This window comes from Protopterus annectens, chromosome 13.part0 (assembly GCF_019279795.1).
Source record: "Protopterus annectens isolate FY-2018-M chromosome 13.part0, PAN1.0, whole genome shotgun sequence".
NCBI classification, from domain to species: Eukaryota; Metazoa; Chordata; order Ceratodontiformes; family Protopteridae; genus Protopterus; species Protopterus annectens.
In genome coordinates this window covers 1,224,229,272-1,224,253,308 of record NC_056747.1, presented here as the reverse complement: position 1 = coordinate 1,224,253,308, position 24,037 = coordinate 1,224,229,272, and the positions used below count along the sequence as shown (strand labels likewise).

The window sequence follows — 24,037 nt, the reverse complement described above, 5'->3', positions numbered from 1 at the left end:
ATATGGCATCTGTTTGAGCCCTTTGATCCTCTTGGTGAGGTACTTTTGGGGTCTTTCCAGTTGCTGCAGGTGTCTGGTGAGGTACATCCCAAAAGGGGCATTGTACTCAGTTATGGGCCTGATGAGGGCCCTATGAGTAAAGAGGCATGATGACCTCCCCTGATCTAGATGTGAATCCCTTCATGATTAGGTGGGCTATATAAAATGTTTTTCTAACCACTTTGGCCACGTGGTTGTCAAATGAGAGATTGCTATCAACTTGGGTCCCCAGGTCCCTAATTACTTCTTCTGTACTTAATGGATTACCACTTATGTGGTAATTTGTTGGCACTTTGTTTTTGCCAAAGGGGATGACTATACACTTTTTGGCATTTAGCTTGAGGCCATGGCTCTGGCACCAGCTGTCTGTTTCTATGAGGTCCTTTTGGAGGATGCTTGTGTCAGCTGGAGAGTCGATTATGGTGCCTAGTTTGCAGTCATCTGCGAACTTGGTCAGCCACAGTCCTTCCGTGTTGGCCTGTACCTCCGAGAAATATATACCGAACAAGAGAGGTCCCAGGACTGAGCCTTGTGGGACGCCACTTGTAACTGGCTTGGAGTCTGACATGGCTCCAGCAATTCTAACCATGTGCGTTCTGTCCTTGAGCCAGTTTGCAACCCATCTAGTGACATAGGGGTTTATATTTAAGCTGGTGAGCTTATCTATAATGCCCGAGTGGGGTATTGTATCGAAGGCTTTTGCGAGGTCCAGTTAGGCTGTGTGGACCACCTCCCCCTCGTCAATGGCCTTGCTGACTGTTTCAAAGAAATCGACCAGGTTTAAGAGACAGGATCTGCCCTTAACAAAGCCAAACTGGGTAGGATCCAGTGTCTGTAGGTCCCCAATATCTTTATTTATGAGGTCCATGATGATCCTTTCCATATCTTTGCAGACCAAGCTAGTCAGGCTTATGGGGCGATAGTTTCCAGGATCCGTTGAGGCACCACCTTTGTGGAGAGGGACCACTGTTGCTGTACACCACTCTTTGGGTACATATCCTGTAGTAAGGCTGAGATTGAACAGTAGTTTTATGTTTGGGTTTAGCTCTTCTTGGAGTTCATGTAGGACGCAGCCCGGGACACCGTCTGGTCCCATTGATGCTGTGTTTTTTGCTTTGCAGAGGGCGGCTCTTACCTGAGCATCTGAGATGTCAGGGGGGCAGCACTCTGCTGGGATAGATATTTGCCCTTTTGGTGGGGTGGGGATTGATATCACTCTACTCTTTGATGCCATATGCTAAAACTGTTGGAAGTAGCAGGGGTGTGAGTAGTGATTCATCTCAGAGACATTATTGTGAGAGACAGATTACTTCAAGCTTATGGTAAAGAACCAATGCTTCAAACTCATCTGCTTTGGAGAAGTACTGGCCAGGCTTACATGGACATTTCTCAGGCAGATCTTCTAATGTTTAGTAAATGACTGTAGTACTGAAAATGAGGCGTAAAGATAACTCTCTAGGCCAGAGTTGCTTTCACTATCTTTAATCATAAGAAGTTTCAGTTTAAGATTCCAGTAGGACAGCTGTTTCCTCCTAGGATTTGTTTCTATTTCAAACACCTAGTATAAATACTGTAATTAACAGAAGTAGAAGATAAACAAAAGGGGTTGGTTATTGCAAATTAATTTACTAATTATGATTAGAAGTTTTAGTTTGATAAGATTCCAGTTGGACAACTGTTTCCTAGGATTTCTTTTTAAGTGTCTAACATAAATGCAGTAATTGATAGAGGTGGAAGATAAATAAAAAAGGGGTTGGTTATTACAAATTAATTTATAAATCACAACTGGAAGTTTTCAAAGGTAAAGCAGTAAATATTCTGATAATCAAGAGTATTGGACTGGGGGTGCTGGACTGTGGTTACTAAAGGTATTGAAAACATAGGAGTCAAAGACAAATAAGATTTGTAGCGTTAAACTAAATCCAATTAGATATTGAGAGAAATATTTATAGCCTGGTTGAAAGAGTGACTGAGGCCAGTAGCTGGATAGACTGTCCTATAATATGAACTGCTTGATAGCAGATGAAAGGGAGATTGGTGATGTTGTGAGATTCTTTCCCCAACTCTGTGGACCCTAACAGTAACATGCAGACTGAGCTGAAGCAGGTAAGCAAGGAAGGTAAGAGATGCAGTAAAATTAATAACTAAGTTAGCTATAGGTAATCCAGATCAACTGTTTTAAGGGCTAAACTCATCCAATAGCTGCTAAAAGTAATGTTAAGCTGAGGGGCTTGCTACAAGTATAACATTGCTGTACACAACATTAACTAATAACTGAAGAAGCTTCAATAAAGAAATAAGTAAGCATGGTGATAACAGAATCAGCAGGCAAGATTTAATACTCAGAACTTCACAGAAAAAATTAATAACCAGCCAGGAGAAAGATAACAAGTTCCACCTACTCCAGAGTAGTAAAATATATGATTTTCAAACTCTTGGTGATTTCATCTGAGTTAAAATGGCTAAGGGTCACATGAAGAGTTTATTCTAATAAAAACAGCAGCCCCAAACAACCTTGACTTTTAAATACACAGTGGACTGTTTAATATGTATGCGTGATTAGAGGTATACAAGTTGGAAGTAAACTAGGTTTAGGAATACAGTAATGCAGATAATCCTTGCTGGAGATGGGTAAGCAAAACAACAGCATACAAGTAAAGCTATTACATGTAAGGTAAGGGGAACAACATTGCACAAATGAGAATATGTGGTGCGTAAGGGAAACAACAACAAACAAGTAAAGCTATTACATGTAAGGTAAGGGGACCGACATTGCACAAATGAGAATATGTGGTGCGTAAGGGAAACAACAACAAACAAGTAAAGCTATTACATGTAAGGTAAGGGGAACAACATTGCACAAATGAGAATATGTGGTGCGTAAGGGAAACAACAACAAACAAGTAAAGCTATTACATGTAAGGTAAGGGGACCGACATTGCACAAATGAGAATATGTGGTGCGTAAGGGAAACAACAACAAACAAGTAAAGCTATTACATGTAAGGTAAGGGGAACAACATTGCACAAATGAGAATATGTGGTGCGTAAGGGAAACAACAACAAACAAGTAAAGCTATTACATGTAAGGTAAGGGGACCGACATTGCACAAATGAGAATATGTGGTGCGTAAGGGAAACAACAACAAACAAGTAAAGCTATTACATGTAAGGTAAGGGGAATGACATTGCACAAATGAGAATATGTGGTGAGTAACTGAAACAACAACAACAAACAAGTAAAGCTATTACATGTAAGGTAAGGGGAATGACATTGCACAAATGAGAATATGTGGTGCGTAAGGGAAACAACAACAAACAAGTAAAGCTATTACATGTAAGGTAAGGGGAACAACATTGCACAAATGAGAATATGTGGTGCGTAAGGGAAACAACAACAAACAAGTAAAGCTATTACATGTAAGGTAAGGGGAACAACATTGCACAAATGAGAATATGTGGTGCGTAAGGGAAACAACAACAAACAAGTAAAGCTATTACATGTAAGGTAAGGGGACCGACATTGCACAAATGAGAATATGTGGTGCGTAAGGGAAACAACAACAAACAAGTAAAGCTATTACATGTAAGGTAAGGGGAACAACATTGCACAAATGAGAATATGTGGTGCGTAAGGGAAATAACAACAAACAAGTGCAAACTGTGTGCAGGAAAGGGTTTCTAAAAAAAAAAAGCTACTTTTAGTTCAGGATTTAACAGTAACACTGAGACAAGTATGATTCCAGCCACTGTATTAAATTCATTAAAAGCTTTAGGATTATAATGAGAAACTTTAAAAGTACAAATTAGTAATGGTAGAAGAGCAGCATTCTGAGAAATAACAGTATGAAATGCAACCTTTTCAGAAATAGTAAACTGAAAGGTTCTCTCAAGATTGTATGTTCATTTAGCCAGTTATTTTGTAATGGTTAATAACCTTTGTTTGCTATGACTACGTCTTCTGATGCCTTAGTTTTTTAATAACTTCAACTATATTACCCTGTTGTGTACACCTGGGTTCACCATTACCTCTTTAGCTGTGTACCTCCAGGCTCATACTGGGAAATGCACTTCAAGTGAGCATGCCTTAACTGGTTAGTGATTGTTACATGAGAATAGAAAAGAATGTATTTGTCTTATGATTAATTACAAAAATAATTTTGGGTGATATTGTTGTGATGCTGGGAGCTATATTTTGAAAGGTGTGATACCTGAACATGTAATGCAATTCTGTTAAATTGCTACATGCTCGTGCATGTTGTTACATCCTGAAAGGTATTAAGTTTTCAAAACTGCAGTAAGACATTTGGTGTGTTACAGTGAGATATTCCTTTAACTATTTGTCTGTAAGACTGACCACAAGAACAACCACAGCCACCAAGATGACTTTATGTTGTCCTAACACATTGAATGTCATCACTTTTTAAATTTAATAGACAACTCGTTAACGGAAGGTTTAGGCACAGCGACTTTTCTGTTGTTGTACTTTGCTTCTAGCGGTGTGCTAAGTGTGGTTTTAGGATGTTGAACCTGATTTTGACAGTTTACTTAATTTATGACAGGTATAAAGTGCGTCCTCAAGATTGCTGGCAGCTAGACAAAAAAATAAATAAAAAAAATGGATGCAGGATATGCAGGATGCAATGGTTACAACAGTGGCTGTGAAGCCCCACTAGGTAATTTAGCACATTGGTGGTGTGCAACCTTTTGGAGGAAAGATGATTTCTGAGCACAGGTAGGCTCAGGTAGAAGAATACAAGGAACTCTGTACTGTAAAGGCCATGCCTGCATTCTAACATGGCAAGCAAATTACTTAATGTGGTTTAGAGGGAGATAACAAAACTGTAATATTGTTGATCACTGCCAAGGTCCTAAAGAAAAGAGAAATCACTACTCATTCATAGCTTAATTACATTCTGAGACCCCTTTCATTGGTAAATATTAGTATCAGTCTGCAGATTATTACAAACCTAACAAATAACCAGAGGTCAGACTTAAACCCTATACCTGGTATCTGTGAGATGAATGCCTAAACCATTGTGTCAAAGTGCAGTAAGAGTCAGAGGATGAGTTGTTTACTAGTGAGAAATTTAGTTCTAAGATAGGTGGTTAGCCATTTTGCTCTTTGACAGTAGAAAATGATGTTCTGATTTAGGTGCGAGTGGAACAGGTGTAAACATTTTATTTTGTAATCTCTGCAGCTTATTAGTATTAGTATTAGTATTAGTTTTAGTATTAGTATTATCATTACTTTTAGTATTAGTATTAGTATTAGTATTAGTTCTAGTATTAGTATTAACATTACTTTTAGTATTAGTATTAATTTTCAGTATTAGCATTACTTTTAGTATGAGTATTAGTTTTCAGTATTAGCATTACTTTTAGTATTAGTATTAGTTTTACTATTAGTATTAGTATTAGTTGCAGAGGAAGCTGCAGTGAGGTAAAGACCACATTCAAGTTTTGGGCAGAGATATTATTTACTGCGGCTTCAATAGCTCAAAAGATAGCACACCCACCTTTGGTGCAGAAGGCTGTAGGATGTATATGGATTAATTTTCCAATACTAACATTGCAATGCAGCATAAGAGGGGTGCTGCACTCCTGACTGTTCTTCACATGAGACCTTTTGGCCCATCAGTCTAAGTTAGTGATGTCTTAACTGGATGTAAAAGATCTTGTGGCATGTATCGAGAAAAAAAAAAAAAAAAACAGTAAGGAAGCTCTCCCAGTGCCCTGGTCAAATTTTCCAAAGATAGTATGACTTTCACCTTTGGTCTCTTCTGAAAAGATGCCATTAGCTTAGTTGGACTAACTTGGTCAACAAAGTGTAAATAAATAAATACAATAAAGGTCCTTGTTTATGGAGAGGATAACATTGTTATGATTTTGCAGGCACACACTTGTTTACTTTGGTTTACAGAAAATTTTCATAGTCATTAAAGAAAAAGATTTGGTTATAGTAAACACCAAGGTAGTTGAAGGAAAGCATAGTTTTCACTGGTGTACTAGTCCTTTATGGACAGTATAAAAGTTTTTTTTTCTCCAAAAAGTTAACAAATAGGTTCATAGGTGTGTACTATGCTAATGGGCTGGGGCCTTTACAAGCCTAGCCCATAGAAGTGCCCTGGCATTGTGCCGCCCATCGTTAGTTCCCAGTGCCTCTATCAAGTAGAGCCACTGTAGTGATCCCTGGGGTGAACTTTCTATTACCCATCCACTCATCAAGATTTCACTTGAAGAGGGCTAGTGAGGTGCTTTGCTTGACATGTATGGGAAGTCTATTCCAGAGCATGGGTAGTCTCTGGGTTATGAACCTGTCCCTCCAGCATGTTCTGTTGATTGTGGTAATGAGGTTGAGGTTTCTGGAGCATGTGGTGCACAGGGATTGGAATTTCTTTAGATGTAGCATTTCTAACAGGGCTGGGTCAGACATGGCTTTGTAAGTCAAGCAGAGATCACCTCTTAGTAGACAATATGAGACAGAGAATAGCTAGAGTTTTTTGAGTCTGTCCGTGTAGGACAACTGTTTTGTCTAGAAACAATGGTGTAGCTGATGTAAGTCTTGACCAAGCAGTTTATTGATTACTGGGCAATTAGAAAGGCACCTCAAAGGCATCAAATCATGTGTATACATATAAAGATCAGTTGGCAGTAGTCACTTGAAAGTTAATAAACAGGGTTGCTGCTGAACATTTTCCACTTTTGACACATGGGTAGGTACTGACTGTAACAGTTAAGGTGGTAATGATGGCACTGTACACCGTAGTGACTGTAACAGTTAAGGTGGTGATGGTGGCACGGTATGCTGTAGTGACTGTCACAGTTAAGGTAGTAATGGTAGCACTGCATACCATAGTGACTGTAACAGTTAAGGATGTAATGGTGGCACTGTACACCGTAGTGACTGTAACAGTTAAGGTGGTAATGGTGGCACTGTACACCGTAGTGACTGTAACAGTTAAGGTGGTAATGGTGGCACTGTATGCTGTAGTGACTGTCACAGTTAAGGTAGTAATGGTAGCACTGCATACTATAGTGACTGTAACAGTTAAGGATGTAATGGTGGCACTGTACACCGTAGTGACTGTAACAGTTAAGGTGGTAATGTTGGCACTGTACGCCATAGTGACTGTAACAGTTAAGGTAGTAATGGTGGCACTGTACACCGTAGTGACTGTCACAGTTAAGGTGGCAATGGTGGCACTGTACACCGTAGTGACTGTAACAGTTAAGGTGGTAATGGTGACACTGTATGCCTTCCGAAATCTATGTTGTTGCTGTTAGGATGTATGACTGGATTTAGGTATTCATTTACTGCTCATGTAATAGTCTGTGAAATATTTTACATTTATCAGCAGAGAAGGGTTTGTAGCAGTTTCCGCCACTTAGTACATGACTTTCTGGCACAGGTGTAATAAGACATTTTTAGGCAGCATGAAACACAGTAGCTTGAACTGGAGTAAGTAGGAATATGATAGTGCTATCTTAAAATTTTAGAAATGTAGGTAATAATCAATTTCCACTTGGAAGTCGACTTGGCTTTTCAAGATCCTCTTGAAGTAAAATAGATGTCTCTTATATGAAGCCAATACAGAGGCAGGCACTAAGGATATATCTGGCATTTTTGTAAGTGCACTTGCAAGATGGTAACTCAAATAAAAGCAAAGTTACAAGTGAAAGAAATAAGACCCATTTCAGAGTCTTGGATCTCTCAATCAGGAATTCTGAGACCAAAGCAATAACTGGTATTGTAAATGACTTGTTTGACAACTATTCTACACCTTCCACAAATTTGACTTTATTCTACATTCCCCAAATTATTATTGACTCTTGCTCAGCTCAGCTTGGAGGTAAAAATAACCCCCACCCTTACTATAAACACTGTATTTTCGCATCCATGTTATAAAATAACCAACAAAAATTCTATTTCAAGGGGGTTTAAATACTGCCCAGATTCTACAATGATATTTTGACTAATGACATGTTTTTGTACTGTTTTCCAGACTTGTATCTACATATGGGCTAAACCTTTGTTTTATTTTTTGATATCAACAAAGTTGGCTTTATCCAAAGGAAAATGGTATAACACAATGGTATATATCAAATTGCCACACTTTAATATGGACAATAACCTACACTTATGAGAGATAAGTGATACAGAGAAGTCATGTCTAACTTTAAGGAGGTAATCCATTTATCTACTCTGGACCTATTTGTCATCACAAACCTAACAGCACACCGTCTAGTTCTATTCTGTATTGTGAAGGGCCTGAATCATGATTACTAAAACAATTGTAGTAAGTTATTTATTTATTTTTTTAGTGCCATGCTGCCTGCTCACCATCACCACCCCACAATCAATCATCCCATTTCTTTCTCATGGAGTGACAGCTGATCCCAGCCCATTAGTTCCCTGTGAGGTAAAAGCCAATCAAGCAGCTGTTATCCTGGCAGTCATTTAGATAGTTTGTAATATACTGCCTAACTAATCCCTTGGTGGTGATGTGAGCTCCACATCACCACAGAGGGACTACTTATAGCCATGATAGAGAGAAATATTTACTCTGTGACACACCTCAACAAGGACTACCATCATCCCTCTCAACTGTACAGATTTTCACAGAATATCCATATTTTTGCCTCCTATTTCTGATCCGTTTCTCATAAAATTGTGTTTTTCTAGCAAATAAGTGGCAAATCATTAAAGGTTGAAGTTAGAAAATAATTACAGACATTTGAGTTTCAGACTTAACACCCTTCAGAAAATTCAAGCAAATACAAAACCTGTTATTCTATCAACTTTCTACGTTTGTAACAGCAATATTTAAAAAATGTCCCTATTTTTGGGCTTTTGTACCACTTTTATTTATAGCTTTGTCCAGATGTCTTTCTCTAAGAGGTTGAGAGGTATGACTACCATATAGCTTGAGTGGACCAAACAATGTCCCTCCTGAGTCCTTTTCTTAGGTGAGTAGCCTACAACACTTCCCTGGAGTGTCAGGTCACCAAGGGGAAGGTGCCACTAATGCCCTTTAATCAGTCCACTCTCACCCACCCCTGTCTGTCTCTTCCAGATTCCAGAGCCTTTAACAGATGTCGGTTCATGTAGAACACATTTGGGGCTTTATCCCACTGCGCCAAAGAACTTATTTTTCATAGGTTTGTGTCGTATCAGAAGCGAGGTCTGTGATAATGCATGGGAGACAACACAACTATGAGTATGGCATCTTAAGATACAATTTAAGACAAAGCTTATATGAGTGTAAACAGTAGTGAGAAAGAAACAGAAGCTTATCTTTTCTTAAAACATTTTACTGTCCATTGTGTGTGGACAATGAAAGATCCATTCACCTAAAGATGCTTTTCCCTCACTTTTATTGCTTTAGTATATAGTCCTTTTGGAGGGTGTATGGAAGCCATTCCCCACTATCCCTGACTGTGACAGTCTTTTGATGTTCCTTTATTAAAACTTATTCATCACTGAAGCACTGGTTGGAGATAAAGAGCATATTAATCTAACCCTCTGAACCCTTAATTATATGTAACATACTGCTTGGTAAATGAAATGAATTTAGTTAAGCAGAATGTGAAGGCAGCGATTTTCTTAGTAATGAATTACTGATAAGAATGTGACAGGAATAAGGAATAAGGAAATTAGCCGGGTAATAAAGAGCATTAGAATAAGAAGCCAGGGAATTGCTACGGCTAGGCTTGTATAGACCCTAGGGCCGCTAGCCTAGTACCAACCTATGAACTTATGAACCTATAAGAGGGGAAGGGAAATGCAATAACAAGGGCTAGGTGTTCTGCACTCACCCCCATCATCACACAAGCAGAAACGATGAGTTAAGCTCCTTAAATGTAGAGAAGTACTGGTGTCAGTTTTGTAATCAGACTGAGGCCCCACCAATTTAAGTTAGTACTTAACAAACTTATCTTCTTAACTATTAAGGTTGTTGTGGAACAATGCAGCTGAAAAGATCTTTATTAAATTATGTACTCTTGGATAAGTTGTTGGAAAAAGGAAGTTACACATAGACAAATCCAACACCACTACATAAACCTGAGCCAGTGTTAACTTACTTTTTCTAACAACACAACAAATTAACTAATCAAAAACAATGCAACTTCAGCTGCAGTTTTTTTGTAAAGATTATTCCAGGGTGAAAACCGGCTTTAATATCACATACAAATTAACTATACGATTACATTTACTAGATTGTGGCATGATCCAGTATAATACCTTGAATCATACAGATGTCACCTAGTGTGCTTGAGCTTTAACAATCTAGAAGATCATCCTAGAAATTCATTAAAGGTCCAGTCCTAGACTGCACTATAGAACTCGTGCTATAAAGGTCCTGCTCCCACAATATGGTATTTTGCAATTCAGAGACATGTGAGCCACGATGAAGAAAGACCTCATTATCAGCTAATTTGATGCTACTTGTGTAGGCATTGCCATCTGCCCCCCCCACACCTCTCCCTGACTTGTCTGCCCTCCCCCGTCTAATGTTTTCTCCACCCCTGATCCACATACTAGATGAAGTGCTGCTAAGGCACATGGGTTTAGAGTACTACCTAGTGGTTAGTGTCCCCCCACCTTTTGATCCCTGTATTGAAGATGGTGTCATTATGGCACTTAAATGCAGAGTATTCCCAAGTGTCTAGTGTTTCCGCCCGAGCCTTGATCCTCATACTAGAGTTGGTGTAATTATGGCGCTTAAATGTAAAGTACTCCCCAGTGTCTAGTGTCTCCCCCCAAACCTCAATCCGCATACTGAAACTGGTGTCATTACAGAACTTGAATGTAATCCCCAGTGTCCAGTGCTTCTTCCCAAATGCCAGTCCTCATACTGAAACTGGTGGCATTATGGCACTTAAATGTAGAGCACTCCATGGTGGCTAGTGTCTCTCCCATCCTGTGATCCCCATACTATGGTTAGGTTCTGAAGTTTGAACATGGCGTTCTTGCCATGTTTACTTCTGTTGTGTGGTAGGGCCAGCCATGCAGATCTACATGGCTGAGTAATTTCTTGAATTGCTAGGAATATACATGCCTTCCTGAAGGAATTTCTGGGGGGGACAGCACATGGCTTATTAGCGTTCAGTACGGACATGGAGCGAACCCTACATAGTGCTGCATGTCTTCATGCCACAGCATCATGCAGCACCATGTTAGGGCCATTGCTAAGTATCAAAAGGTTACAGAGAAACGTACATGAAGGTGTATACATCGTGGTACCTTTATGGATGGCCCTCACGTGCTTGTATTCTAGAGTAAAAGAAAAGGGATATAATATATATATATATATATATATATATATATATATATATATTTATTGAACTGTTTATGACCAAACATTTCTTTGTAGGCTTAGACTAATTGTACAGAATTAGTGATTTTATATCAATGCCTTTCCCTTTAAATGCCTACTGATGAATGGTATGCCATCCTGCATTTTATGTCTCTTTGTATCATAACTAACATTTGTGCATATGAGAGTATTTGTGTCTTCTCCTGCCTTAATTTTGGTACACTAGTTGGGATAATTAGTTTATTATGACTGTAAACTGTTTTTTACTTTTTTTCTTTTCATTACTTATGGACTAAGTTGGTAAATACCCTTTGGCAGCCACTCCCAGTTTGAAGTTGAGGGTGAAAAAAGTCCTGTTAGAGCTGAGGACTGAAAAAAGGGTCTTCAGGCTAAGTAAAGAGCTACTATCTACTCTTTGCTGTATCAACACCTTTTCTAAAACGTACAAAGAACAATTGTATCTTTTTACTGCAGTTTGCCGACAGTCAAAAACAGCTCTTCAGGTAAAGCACAACGCTGTTATGAATATGCTCGTAGGTGAGTTGACAATGTTCGGGTCCTAAGGCCATCTAGGAGCATCAGTTCACAAATTTCTGTATCATATACTAAACCCACAACCCAAGCTTCCAGATTTTTCTTGAACTTTGATTTTGTGATTTTATAGTGTAGACTGGCATCTTACTATATTGGCAGTGCAAAGGTATATCTCAAGTTAGATTTAAATCTGTAAATATTAAATAGCAAGTCACAACTACTGAGTTCAGATATACTTGAATGCTTTGCTATATCTATGTCTACTGATGTCTGTAAACAGCTGTCATGAAATAATTTACATGCAGTTATGATTTTCCCCTTATGTAACTATAACTTGAGTGCATATAAATTCAAATACCTATATCTTTTCTTGTACATATTTATTTTATATATTTTTGCTAAATTGTGTCAGACAATTTTGATAAAGTTGTTGTGCAAAATGCATTTAAGTAGCTGTTCCTTAAATGATTGCCTGTACTTTTGTACTTTTACAGTGCTAATGGCACCCTGCCTTAGCTTGAACCCGGGGGATCCACACCTTTCAGCTTGTCTTTGCTGTGTTGGTGATCAGTAGTACCTACCGCAGTTAATACCGTGACAGAGTCGAGTCTATGTGAGGATTCTTTATTATAAGAGCATAATGCCATGTTCACTCTAACATAGGTTCATAGGTTGGTACTAGGCTATTGGCCCTAGGGCCTATACAAGCCTAGCCATAACAATTCCTTGGCTATTTCTTCCCACACTATTTACTTCCCTGGACCTCTGTCTAGCAGGGCAACTGACATGATACCCAGGGTGAATTTCCTATCTCCCATCTAGTCATCAAGGTTCCTTTTGAAAAGGCCCAGAGAGGTGGTTTGCTTGACATGTATGGGCAGTCTATTCCAGAATCTGGGGAATCTCTGGGTCAGGAACCTATCCCTCCAGCATGTTTTGTTCATTGTGATGATAAGGTTTAGATCCCTGGAGTGTGTGGCTCTGAGGGATTGGGATTTCTTTGAGTGTAGCATGTCCAACAGCTCTGGGTTTGACATGGCCTTATATGTTAAGCAGAGATTGCCTCTGAGTAGACAATATGCCACAGAGTATAGCTGGAGTTTTTTTAGACGGTCAGCATATGGCATCTGCTTCAGGCCTGTGATTCTTTTAGTGAGGTATTTCTGTGGCCTTTCCAGTTGTTACAGATGTCTTGTGAGGTACATACCAAATGGGGCATTATACTCTATAATGGGTCTAATGAGGGATGAGTACAGTGGGACAATGACCTCCTTTTTTCTGGATGAAAAGCCCTTAGTGATGAGGTGTGCCACATAGAAGGATTTCCTGACTGTTGTGGTGATGTGGTTATCGAAAGTGAGACCACTGTTCACTTGTGTCCCTAAGTCTCTCATCACACTTTCGATGTTTAGTGTCCTGCCACCTATGTGGTAGTTCATGTGTACATGTTTTTTTCCAAAGGGGATGAATATACATTTCTTGGCATTAAGCTTGAGCCCATGGCTCTGGCACCAGGCATCTGTTTCTGTAAGGCCCTTTTGTAGAATATCCACATAATTTGGGGATTCAATAATGGCTCCCAGTTTGCAGTCATCTGCAAACTTTGTTAGCCAGAGTCCCTTAGTGTTGTCCTGTACTTCAGAGAAGTAGATGCCAAACAAGAGTGGTCCCAGGACTGAACCCTGAGGTACTCCACTTGTCACTTGTCTGGAACTGGATTTGGAGTCAGCTACTTTTACATTCTGGGTTCTGTCAGTAAGCCAGTTGGCAACCCATCGAGTGACATAGGGATTTATGCCCAGCTTAGTAAGTTTATCTATGATTCCAGAGTGAGGGATGGTGTTGAAGGCCTTGGCAAGGTCCAGATAGGCTGTGTGGACCTCCTTAACCTCATCCACAGCTCTGGAGACCGACTCGAAGAAGTCAATAAGATTCAGGAGACAAGATCAGCCCTTCACAAACCCAAACTGGGTGGGGTCCAGTGTCTGGAGGTTGCCAATGTCTTTGTTTATAAGTTCCATGATAATGCGTTCCATGCCCTTGCAGATCAGGCTTGTCAGACTGATGGGATGGTAGTTCCCGGGATCCAAGGTGGATCCTCCCTTGTGGAGCGGGATAACTGTAGCTGTGCGCCACTCAGTGGGCACGAAGCCTGAGGTGAGGCTATGATTAAACATGACACTTAGGTGGGGTGCCAGTTCATTTTGTAGTTCATGTAGTACACAGCCTGGGATGTCATCTGGTCCCATGGATGCTGTATTCTTAGCTTTGGAGAGTGCAGTTTCTACCTGTGTGGCTGTGATTATCAGAATTTGGCAATCTTTTGGTATTGAAAGCATATGGCAGCAGAGTATTACTGGATGGGCTTCATCACAAATGATCCATGACACACAAAACCCACACACACATACACACACACGCACACACACACACACACACACACACACACACACACACACACACACACACACACACACACACACACACACACACATGTACATATGGACAATTTAGTAGATCATGGCATACCGATTCACCTATTAACAAGTCTTTGAGATGGAAGGGGAAACCAAAGATTCTCGCAAAAGCTCACATACACAATAGGAGGACATGCAGACTCTACACAGAATACATCCCTGCCAAAATCTAAACCAACAAATGCTGAGAGGAAGCAACACTAAATGTTGCACCAGTGTGCCTCTCATATACATCAGACTGGTCAGTTTTATTTACTTGCTTACCAACATAAGAATGATCACCTCTGGCTGACAAGAGAATGATGTAATAATAAGGGAGAATTAGAATGGGTGTAAGGGGCAACAGATCCGATAATGAATTCAGGATCTGATTGCACTGTCCTAGTGAACATGATATCTTAGTATTTTTACCTAAGCACTTTGAGATAACCACTATGTAGGCTTTGAAAAGGTACACAATGCCACAAGCAGCTGGATTTAAGTTTATCCCCTGCCCTTCATCCCTTCATGGTCATCTACTTCATTTTTATCTCAGCTGATATATGTTGAAGAAGCATTCCCAAGCCATTTTTTTTCTTCAGAAAAGATGTTTGACAGGTTGAGTGAATGCCTAATCAGGATACAATTATCTGTTCACCTGAAATTGTGTTTAAACATATTCACTCTTTAATTAAATTAATATTTCACCTGCCTATCACCTTCTTGCAGCTTAGCAACAGTAGAGCAAGAATGTCTCTTACTAAATGTACATCTGTTTTCGAGCAAGATGCAGCACGCTAACATTTCGACATAAATTATAGCATTTCACAGAAACCTCAGGGTACATCTAATATTATCTTCTGTTTTTAATCCTTTAACTTACAAAACTATTTATCCACACTTACAAAATCTATTAGCGAGAATAGAGGACCCTGAGGGACAGTTAAAAAAAGAGAATATGTTTAATTGCCACTTCTATTTTGGATAGTCCAAGTCAGAAATGATGGATTTTGACAGCAAAACCGGCAGCTCTCCATTTGCTAAAGGGAGAAATGGTTAGCATATTTTAGATTTTACACGATTGCTTAGCAGAATGCAGGTTACAGCTACAAATTACCTGTTGCTAATTTACAGTGACAACTGGACTGTAAGAAAATTTGGATGATCTGGCAGAAGAAAATCAACCTAGTGTGGTTAGCACTACAGCATGGAGCGGGTGTTCTAAAAGCACTTGCGTCCCAAGTGCTTGAAGACTACTATCCTGAAACCTGGTACTTGAGTATCTTGTAGCTCAGGTAGGCTGTCGCTTACCTCAAAGTCCAAGTTTAGAAAAGCAGCTGCTGCTCCCTACCCAAACACGTTATTTGAGTTTGAGTGAGGTAAGTGTGGCAGCTGTGTCGAGGGAGTGGGAGCAGTGAGAGTGTAGATTAGGGAACAGTCAGGAAGGGGTTTACATTTAGGGGGCAGGAAGAACATTCTAGGATTAGGGAGCAGGGAAGTATTAGATTTTTGGGGCGGGAAGGACGTTTTAGGTTTAGGAAGCAAAAAAGGTGTTTTTGTGTTAGAGTTAGCGTTCTGGTAGGGTTGTACAGTTTTGTAGGATACAAAAGTAGTTCTAGGAGATCCAGTTAGTAGAACTCAGAGCACTTGCCTTTCCAAGCAAGTGGCACTGAGCAAATGTGTTGTGAGTAAATTGCATAGAAGCACTTGCAGCTGACCCACATAAAGTGAGAGTGAATTTTATATTACCATATAAAGATATCTTCAAGAAATATGCTTGATTTGACATCAGAAGCGCAAAGCACAGAGCTACATAAGGCTGTCTCCCTTTCATTCATAGTTATATATTTTAAATAATATTTTAATAATGCATTTCCTCCCTGTGAAATTGACGTCTTGGCTCATTCCAAGTTAACTCTTCTCCTTTCCTGTCCTATTTGGGATAGAGCAGAACAAGAGTGTCTGTACTATCCTGTGATGATGTAGAATGTCTGATGGTGCAGTGGTGGGCAATGCTGCCTTATAGCTCTTAGTTCTCTGGTTTGATTCTCAGCTGTTGTACTCTGTGTTTGGAATTTGCATACTCTTCCCACACTTCACCCCCTTTCCTCCCAAATTTCAAACATTTGCTAATGTCTAGAATGGTAATGCTAAGATTGGCCTGTATGGGTGTGTGAGTATGTGCATTCTAGGAAGGAATGGCATCCATGAAGGGATGGATTTGTCTATGCACACTGGGCTTGCTGGCATGGGCTGTATCCCACTCCCTCCCCAGAAGCATGAACCTGAATTGGATAAAGCATTTACAGAAAATGGGTAGATGTATGTATGTATGGATGGATGAACGCAGTAACATATCAGTAAAAGTAGAAAATTAATGACTGCAAACCACTTTGTGCCCAGTTTCATAATATCAACCTGTAGTGAGTTCCTGCCCCAGTTTCTCCTTCTCACAGATGTGCACTTCAGTAATTGCTAGGGCTAAAGTCCAGAGGAATTTTTGCAGCACCTATTTGACTTCTCGATATGGGCTTCATCCTTCCGAGCATGAGCAACATGAGTGTTTTCACTGACAATGTGCTATTTGACCTGTCTCTAGGCCAAAGCTATAATACTGTATGTAGTCACATGGGTGCTGCAGTTTTGCATAATACAGTTTTTTGACTAAGAAGATGAAATAAAGGTGATGCTAGTGATTAGGTGTAGTGGTTAGGTGTAGAACACAGCACAGTGGATTAAGACTGAGCTGCTAACAATCTGCTTTCTCCAGTCCAGGGTTTGATTCTCTTGACTTCCATTTGCCTATTGTGTGACTCTGAGCAAGTCAGTTAAGCAGGTACTCTCCTGTACTGACTCTAAAAATGGTCCACCTGCATCACTGCTCTACCTCAGCTGAAAAATACAGTTAGTAACTGTAATAAAGAAATGTGATATGACTTGTTCTGCATCACTTGCTGTGCATCTAGTGGTTGTTTTATTTAAACCCTTCACCATAATTCTGTAGCTCAGAACCACATGCTCTTACTTAGTGTTGGCTGTGACACTGTAGCCTTCTGGCTGCTCATCCTGGAGAAAGACTGTGGCCTCTAGGATATCTAATTCTTCTACAGACTGCTCCGTTGAACAGTGGAATCTTCCTTTTATGTGTTTTGCTTCATAGTTACCATATGATTATTTATTGATAAACAGATTTAAAGATCTGTAATACTGCTTCCTCAGACCGCATGCAATATATCCTTTTTCATTATGAATATGAAAGAAAGCTTTACTAATTTAAGAGTTCATTAGCTGTCCAAATGGCTCAGGAAAGTCTAATAATCAGAGCATATTTTTGTTAACTTTTATTTTTTTGTTTTGTTGTAGGATACGCAGAGTTTATGACATCATTTACTAAATTTGTTTTTTAAATCTTCCCTCCTTTAGGCTGTGAAGAGTGGTTTGAAGACAACTTGCAAGTGTCATGGTGTGTCTGGTTCCTGTGCAGTTAGGACTTGCTGGAAGCAGCTATCTCCCTTTCATGAGACAGGGAAGCTTCTTAAACATAAATATGAGACTGCTGTAGAGGTGTATAGTATCACCAATGATGCCACAGGCGAGCCAGAGCTGGCAAGCCCAAGAAAAGTCAACTACTCTTTCAAGAACCACATTCCCCGTAGCACAGACCTGGTTTACATGGAAGCCTCCCCAAACTTCTGCCGACCCAGTAAATACTCAGCAGGAACTGCTGGGAGAACCTGCTCTAAGGAAACGAACTGTGACAGCATATGCTGCGGAAGAGGGTACAATACCCAGACAAGAATGGTCAGATTTTCTTGCCACTGTCAAGTTCATTGGTGTTGTTATGTAAAGTGTCAGCAGTGTGTACAAGAGGAAGAAATTTATACATGTAAAAAATAAGGTAACAGGTATGAGCGATGCCAGACCAAAAAAAGAGACAGAGAGCGAGTGAGAGTGCAGGATCGAGAGTATGTACGTGAAACAAATGCAGTAGTACCAAACTGAAACTGCAGGGGGCAACAGAGAGGGAAAATCACTGAAAATGACAAAGAAAGAAAGTGAGTGAAAATGAGAGGCTAGAGAAGGGAGGCCAAGAAAGAAGAGGTTGATCCTGACTTCTGATGGAACTGAAATGTGGCATATAGCGAGAAAAAGAAAAGCAAAGGGAGAAAAAGTCATTGAACGGTTAGGAGGAAAAAATGGATTATAGCCATCATTTTAAAACACTGGAACATATGTTATAATTTGATTGCATATGTGTTTATAAATAAGTCTTGGACCAGCAAAGATGGTCTTATATGGCAAAGAACATCAGTACAGAGATATATATATCAAAGAAAAAAAGGCACAGTACATAAAGAGGGTAGTGAAATCTCAAATGAGAGCAGTGCTGGATTCTTCAAAACATCTGCTGAAAGGAAACTGGAATGTAAATAAGAGAAAGTTGATACAATTTGTCGAAACAGTTGCACAAAATACTTCAACAGCAGACAAATCCTTATAACTGGAGGGAAATACGCCCATTAATTCAACTTGCTTCGAAGATAATAAAAGACTGTTCATGTTTTATGTATAGGAGAGACACAGGTGACAAATTCAAATATTAGAGTAACTTTGCTTATTTAGATCAGACCACATGGAGCTGATTGTACTGTGAGGACTGAATTGCAGAGACAATTCTAGCAGCCATAATTCAGATACAGGATTGAATATAGCATTTTCACAACACAATTTTCTGGATGCAGGGGAAAAACTGGATTTCAGGCCTTTTGCTGCACACCTGCTATTGGCTACCACTCCAGTTTTGTAAAGACTGTTTTTGTCTTTATTTAAAAACATTGATGCCACTTTACTTCAGCACTCCATTTTAAAGCACTTACTTTAAAGAGATTACAGAATTTCAAATGTAATCTAACATTTGGTGAATCAGTTCTATCACAGGTACCCCCTCCCCTATCCTATGGTTTTGTCCTGGTGTGCACATATTCAACAAGAAATTTATAGTGAACCAGAGGAAGAGAATCCCTCAGGCAACAATTACTTTGAAATAAGAAAATACTAACAGAAGTCTGCATTTACATAATAACTGAGGGATTTTCTCCCCCCAGTCTTTAACTTAATTAACTCCCGGGAGCTGTCACTCTAGTACAGAGCCCAGGAGTCAGCCTACACTTTACACTGCCTGGGATTAGCTAACTGCTCAGGTGCTGGAGGTTTGTTAGGCAGAGAAGCAAGATTAAATAGCTAGAGATCTACTTTCTTCTCTAAGAGGAAGGGCATGAGCTTGAGGTGTTTTTGTAATGATCTCCAATTAAAGCTTGTGGTGGTACCAAGAATCCCTTTTTTACTTAATGAGACTGATGCACACTTACATAGTGAGATTTATTTTTCTTTCATTTATTTGTTAACTGAGTAAACCTACTATTCACAAGTCCCTCTTTCTCGGAGTGAGCTAGGTGTGCTGTTTAGGTACGAATGCTTCTTTTCAGATATGACCTAGAAATACTTTCTTGGCAAAACTGCCTCTTTTTAGGGTTGACCCAGGCCTAATGTCTGATATTAAGTGGAGGCTGAGCTTCCCAATCCCAGGATGACTGGATTAAATTTATTAGCAGTTTATAACCACAACCTTGAACTAAACTGCCAGGTAAGAAATTGAGCAGAAGCATGCACATTACTTCCACTTTTCACTACAGATTAACAGCATTTTGACACTATACACATACTATTCATAAATGCCCAAAATCCCAGCACTCACAATTAGAGCAGACCACTAGCCACTCACCTGAAACTCTTACGCACTTGCACCCCAACATGTTAACCTATTAGTCAATCAGCCTTGGAGAGAAGGAGGCCTATTTGCCAAAGGGGGTGGGTTATACCAAGAACAGTAAGAGCCAGTGGTAGGTATAATGGATTATTACAGGTCGATAGGCCAGTACTATGAAAGACTGATGCAGAGCCAAAAAATACTGCTCAATCAAACCAGATTGAGAACACAGTCCTCCTAAAACCCACCTGCAGACACCTAAATAAGCATTTTGCTAGTAAAAAAAAAATCCTGCACTCCATACCTTCTCACAGTAATGTATACGTACTCCATGATTGCATAACAATGGGAAAGTAGTAACTCTCCCATAGAATATACAGCAGTCTTCCACAAACAGCAATTCCAAACAGGATGTATATTTGGTCTTTGATCTCAAAGAGATATGTTTGGGCAGTTGTAATCTGACCATCTGGTGTGCAGTTAAGAAAACCAAACAGATATGGCTAAGGTGACCAAAACTAAATACAAAAATAATACGATTACAATGAACTCTCTTGAGGAACTACAGGATTTTACACAATGATCTTTTTATAACTGTAAATCACTAAATATCTGTTTGGCAAAATGTCTTTCAGTACGTCATATTCTCACTTTGGCAAGTAAGATTCTCATGCCTTATAAAGTACACAGTTTATTTAAGATAATTAGGTTAATGGTGTTTCTAATATCATATCACAATATATCTGTATAGCTTATAGTAGTTTACTGCCAAGATTCGTACACAAGTTGTACAGCTTTTAATAATGGGTCTCAAAATGTTGGCTTTCTATGACATTAAGATATTATATTTTCTGTTCTCAATCAAGAGTTTATAGATAGTCTGATAAAATTATGAATACATAGTCCAAACAACACTTCCCTGACCCAAGAAAAGCAAAATGGAAACAGACCAAACTGTTCAAATAAAATGTTAGAATAGCCCCCTACTGCTATGAGCTCAGAGTAGGAACAATAACTGTAGTTGCTATGAAAGACTGCTTAAAAACACAGTTTTTCACCATTTCATTTTTGGATAGATATCATTTGGGATTATAGGTTGTGTCAGTACAGTTCTGATAGGTCTCATCTATTTACTGAATGGCAAAACATTTCCAACATTTTAGTGTTCAGGAATGAATTTAATCCACGTGAAAGGAACAAGGTGTACATCACAGGTAGAAAACAGATACACTCACAATGGGACCTGTTTTTAAGCCATATTATTCATCTTCCTATAGTTGTGAGACAAAACTATACTTCTGCGTGTCTATCAAATTCTTCTTGTACAGAAGACATTATAGTTTTGCACTGTTATGTTTTCGTCTGGTGGAGTATATAGTAAACATTGTGGAATAGGAATAACAATCTAATTAGTTGATGTTATGGCTAAACAGTACCTTTGGATATCTCAGAGCACTTTTCATTTCTACTCACATAGCTATACATAGGTTCTTGTCATGTTACATTAAACCAGAAGTGCAAATTAATAAAAAGGTGCATAGTGCTGTATATGACCTGGATATGTATCAGGTTTCGACAGCATTATATTTATGATATACAGAATTTAGAAGGATCTGATTGATCCAAAGTGGCATGCCCATTCATGGCATGTCAGTAGATTGTATGAAGGGTAAATACATGAGCTAGCAGTGCACAAACCCAGTGACTCAATATCGTCATATGTGTAGACGTGCATTGGCATCATTTTGGTCAGTTAATAGCTACAGATCCAATGTTTGTGTGTGTGTGTGTGTGTGTGTGTGTGTGTGTGTGTGTGTGTGTGTGTGTGTGTGTGTGTGTGTGTGTGTGTGCACGCGCGCACTGGATGTCATTATTGGGATATATTTGACAAAGTTATGAGAGGAATGTCAAATTTGTATGGATCTCTAAAAGGAATCATTTAGTGTTAGCATGCAGACATAAACATTGGAACAGAGTTGTCTTTCATTAGAGTCTTAAATAACAAATGGTTTTCAAAGTAGTTTACTGAATATAAAAATAGATCTACTAATAATAGTCAAGCCATAGAAATGTCAATGTGCTTTACATTGACACACTTAAGCTGACAGAACATGTTGACATGCTACAGTGTACACTCCAAGGCTAATCCTCAGAACATGCAAAGGAAAGTAGAGTGTTTGTTGTTGGGTAACTATCATATTGACAACACACCCCTTAGAGTTGACCCAGTAGTCAGGGACTTAGACACACACATAGATAGTAATCTAGCCATTGACCATTATGTGTCTACAGTAGTGAGGAAATCATTCTATGTTGTGCAACTTATAAACAAAGGTATGGCATCTAAGTCCAAGGAAGTTATTGCTCACTGTATTCGGCATTCATCAGAGCTATCATTGAGTACAATGCCCCCTTTGGTATATACCTAACTAGGCATATCAAATGGAGCACCCACAGAGGTTCCTCAGTAAAAGAACACAGGGCTTAAGTAAAATGTCCTATACAGACTGCCTCAAGGCTTTATCACTGTATTCTGTCTCCTACAGGCTTTTGAGGGGAGATGTATGCCTGACATACAGGGCATTGTTAGACCCCACTTTGATGCATATCCTGCATTTCTGCAAAACAAATAGCAGCAGAATTGCCCACTCTAAAGACTTAAACCCTGCTTGTGATATAAATAGGACCTGCTGGAAAGACAGGTATGTATCCCAGAGACTACCACATCTCTGGAACAGGCTCCCCATCCATGTGAAGCAGAGAGTTCCTTCCTAACCCAATTCAAGTGCAACCTGGACGTTTGGATGGGGAACAGGAAATTCATTCTTGGTTTGGCACCTACGTCTCTAATGGACACAGGTAACCTGTAAATGGTTAATCTTCCAGGCCCTATCTTGTAAATGATTAATTTCCCAAGCCACTGCTTACACTTATGAAGGGTACCAGAACTTGTCAGAGATTTGGGATGCATGGCTAGGCTTAAAAATGCCCTCGGGGTCGTTAACGTAGTAAACACCTATTAACCTATGAACCTAAGTTCTACACAAGACCAGATAATTATATATACTACCTCCAAGATTGCATGATCTCTGAAGAAAGGGTATATCCCATTACCCTGGGGACTGTCAATCTCATACAGCTCTCAACCAACATGGACTGACAGTATACCAGCTGACCATCTGCAATCTGCAATTTCAGTTTATACCGTGTGTGTGTGTGTGTGTGTGTGTGTGTGTGTGTGTGTGTGTGTGTGTGTGTGTATATATATACATACATATATATATATATATATATATATATATATATATATATATATATATATTAAAAACTTAAGAAACTTTTGCTGTTTTGGAAAGAACATAGACACTAGGCTGTTCTCGGTGTTTTGGTCAGTCTTTTATTCATTTAAATCACATTTTGAGTGCTTTCGTTTATTGTAAAGTTTTCAATTGAACTTCATCAGAAAGTAACTGAAAATGAACCTAGGCTTATTATTTAACTGGTGTGACGAGCGGGGGATGGGTTAAGGAGTTCCCTAATCCATGAACCTAGTCTTATTATTTAACTGGTGTGACGAGTAGGGGATGGGTTAAGGAGTTACCTAATCCATGAACCTAGGCTTATTGTTTAACTGGTGTGGCGAGCGGGGGATGGGTTAAGGAGTTCCCTAATCCATGAACCTAGTCTTATTATTTAACTGGTGTGACGAGTAGGGGATGGGTTAAGGAGTTACCTAATCCATGAACCTAGGCTTATTGTTTAACTGGTGTGGTGAGCAGGGGATGGATTAAGGAGTTCCCTAATCCATGAACCTAGGCTTATTGTTTAACTGGTGTGGCGAGCAAGGATGGGTTAGGGAGTTACCTAATTCATTTAAGGACTCTGGAAATGCTCAGGTTTTCATTTATACCAGGGGGTGTG

General features: G+C 39.4%; 1 protein-coding gene across 1 annotated transcript in view; it reads left to right on the top strand.

Annotated features, from left to right (window-relative positions):
• The window catches only part of WNT9B (Wnt family member 9B), a 78,532-nt gene extending 56,636 nt beyond the window's left edge, over positions 1 to 21,896 (top strand). The window contains exon 4 of the mRNA XM_044055229.1: positions 17,773 to 21,896. Coding sequence (XP_043911164.1) covers positions 17,773 to 18,246 — 474 coding nt within the window. The 3' untranslated portion in view covers positions 18,247 to 21,896. The remainder of the gene's footprint in view (positions 1 to 17,772) is intronic.
• Positions 21,897 to 24,037: the final 2,141 nt, after the last annotated feature.